The sequence below is a fragment of the Sesamum indicum genome, linkage group LG3, assembly GCF_000512975.1.
Source record: "Sesamum indicum cultivar Zhongzhi No. 13 linkage group LG3, S_indicum_v1.0, whole genome shotgun sequence".
NCBI lineage: Eukaryota > Viridiplantae > Streptophyta > Magnoliopsida > Lamiales > Pedaliaceae > Sesamum > Sesamum indicum.
In genome coordinates, this window is record NC_026147.1 from 17,501,351 (window position 1) to 17,503,744 (window position 2,394).

A 2,394-nucleotide genomic window follows, 5' to 3' on the forward strand; every position below is an offset into this window, starting at 1 on the left:
ATCTTAAACAAAATAGGGAGGTAAATTGTTGTATTTTTTTTAAGAAACACACAAAGGTAAATTACTTATTTTTTTTTGCTATAAGGAGCAATTTACTCATTTGCAATATTACATGAGTGTTACTTGTATTTTTTGTTATATTGGTATTACATCAATAAATGATTAATATATTTTTTTAAATTAAAATTACAAATTATGATCAAACAAATATATAAGTATAATATATAGATATAGAATGCATGAGTTTGATAGAAAACCGTTGAAAGGGCAGCTTCAAATCACAGTCGTAGAATTGGTTGCGCCAACCAAAGGTGAAAGGGCGGAAAGGAAAGGCAACAACTCGGCTCCTTTTTCAACATTTTCAAATCATAATGGATGACTGATGCAATCATGCAACTGCTACTGGTCAACTTTTTGCATCCGTAATTCTTTCAATTTTCTTTTTTCTTTTTGAGTTTTCATCTCTCTCTAGAATTCCTTCCGTAAATATATATACGTATATATGTAGACAATTAGATACAGTGAGAGAAAGGTGTGGACTTGGAGGGTGTGAGTGTAGTCATTGTTTTGTTATCACCACCTGGCGTTTCCGCAGAGCTCCATGTTTCCAGGTGGTGGATCCTCTCTTCTCTCAACAAAAGCCCAGTAAATAAAGAAAAAGAGAAATTATAATTTCCCCTCAAACCCACTGTAAAATCACTGAAAGTTGAGACCAATCTTATTTTTAGTCTTTTCTAAGCAAAATCTAAATCCCAAGATTTTCGATCCCGACTTACCTATTTATCACCCCTGATATTTCTGCTTCTCTTACCTTTTATTTGAGGTTTTAACATTCAAGGGTTGGAAATTTTTGGAAAAAGTTTCAAGATTTTCTGTAGTAGCGTTTAGAGGGAATCCAGAAGTGGGTTAGCTTTTAAGATTTGGTTTTGGGAGGATTTGAAGCTAAGTTTTGGGTTTTGATTTTCTTTCACTGCGGGTGATTTTCTTTTATAGATATAGCAACTCTGAGAGTTTTGGGTCATTGGGTTTATGAGCTCTTTTGATAAAAATTCAATCTTGAGTGCTTGAGGAGTTTTGCATACAACAGTAGAGATAGGAAGGGTGAAAATGGTCAGCGGAAATTTGTTTCATAGTAGAAGGAATTCATGGCCGCCAGAAGAGTATATAAATCGAGCAACTTTGCAGTTGGTGAGCTCTTCTCACTCTCCGATTCCTTTTCTTTAGCTAAAACTTTTCTTTCTTTCTGTGAATTTTGATTTTGTATTTCGGTTTTCGCTGCATTGAAGAATGAAGATACTTTGATCAATGGCGTGTAAATTCTGTGTTCTTTATATTTGGTGTGTTTTTATCATTTTTTTATAATCATCAGTTTATCATTAGCTGGATTGAACAATTTGATACTTCATTTGTTGTGGGTTTGAAAATTTAATCACCAAAGATTTTTGTACACTTTTATGCTTTCACATGAAATTCGGAGAGGCAAGAGGAGCAAAGAATATATAATGGAAGAATAGAAACAAAGTTAGAAAGGAGAGCATGTGACTGCAGCTGGTCTTCATTGTTATTTGTTACCATTCTAGAAACAAAGAACTTAAGCAATCTGATCATTGTTTACTCCTTTTTTACCTTTTCTTTCATGGGATTTATGTAAGGTTTCGTCATGGTTTTCCTCTTGAAAGTAGTTTTAGGACATTCTGATAGGATGCATATCCATCATGAAGAACAGTCGGGTTCTATGCGGTTTTCAGCATTTGTTCTTTTCTTGCCATTGGAGGTGGAAATTCTGCATAATAGGCTGGCAATTAACCAGATTTTGGTGATATATTCCTGAAAACCTCTCCCAGTAAGTCCAAATCATTACTTTTGCTGGTGGTAGTTGATCTTTCGGGATGAAGAAAAGAAAAAATGACTAATCTAGAAATTAAAAATTGTACATGGACTAGGGCCTTTCTCTTTGGTAATATATACGACCATGGGTTATATTTCTCTTCCTTCTTTTAGCTGTCTCTTTGCAGATTATAATTGTGATGCATTAGTTTTCCATTGTACCCCGAACCACAGATGTCCAAGCTGCATTGTTAGCTTCAAATATGTGTCCAATGGAGATCCTAACCAAGGGAATCCTGGAAATTCTTTTTCATGTTTCGTTTATAATCATTGCTGCTATTCCTTTACCAACATTTGATCTTTATTCACCTGTTTTTCCATTTGCTTCTGACTGTAGTTGTTATGGATTATATGTGCCTATTTTAATCATCTCTGCTTTGTGGCAACAGTTTGATTTTGACAGTGAGGCCCCCCCTGAACAAGCATGGAGAAGGAAATTAAATTCCCATGCTAGTATTCTTAAAGAATTCAGTGTTACGTTCACAGAAGCCATAAAAATGGTAATCA

The 2,394-nt window shown here is 34.5% G+C and overlaps 1 protein-coding gene across 1 annotated transcript in view; it reads left to right on the forward strand.

Annotated features, from left to right (window-relative positions):
- Positions 449-2,394, forward strand: part of LOC105158648 (non-lysosomal glucosylceramidase) — an 11,486-nt gene continuing 9,540 nt past the window's right edge. Inside the window, exons 1-2 of the mRNA XM_011075467.2 lie at positions 449-1,188; positions 2,277-2,387. Of these exons, the coding sequence (XP_011073769.1) occupies positions 1,108-1,188; positions 2,277-2,387 (192 nt within the window). The 5' untranslated portion in view covers positions 449-1,107. The remainder of the gene's footprint in view (positions 1,189-2,276; positions 2,388-2,394) is intronic.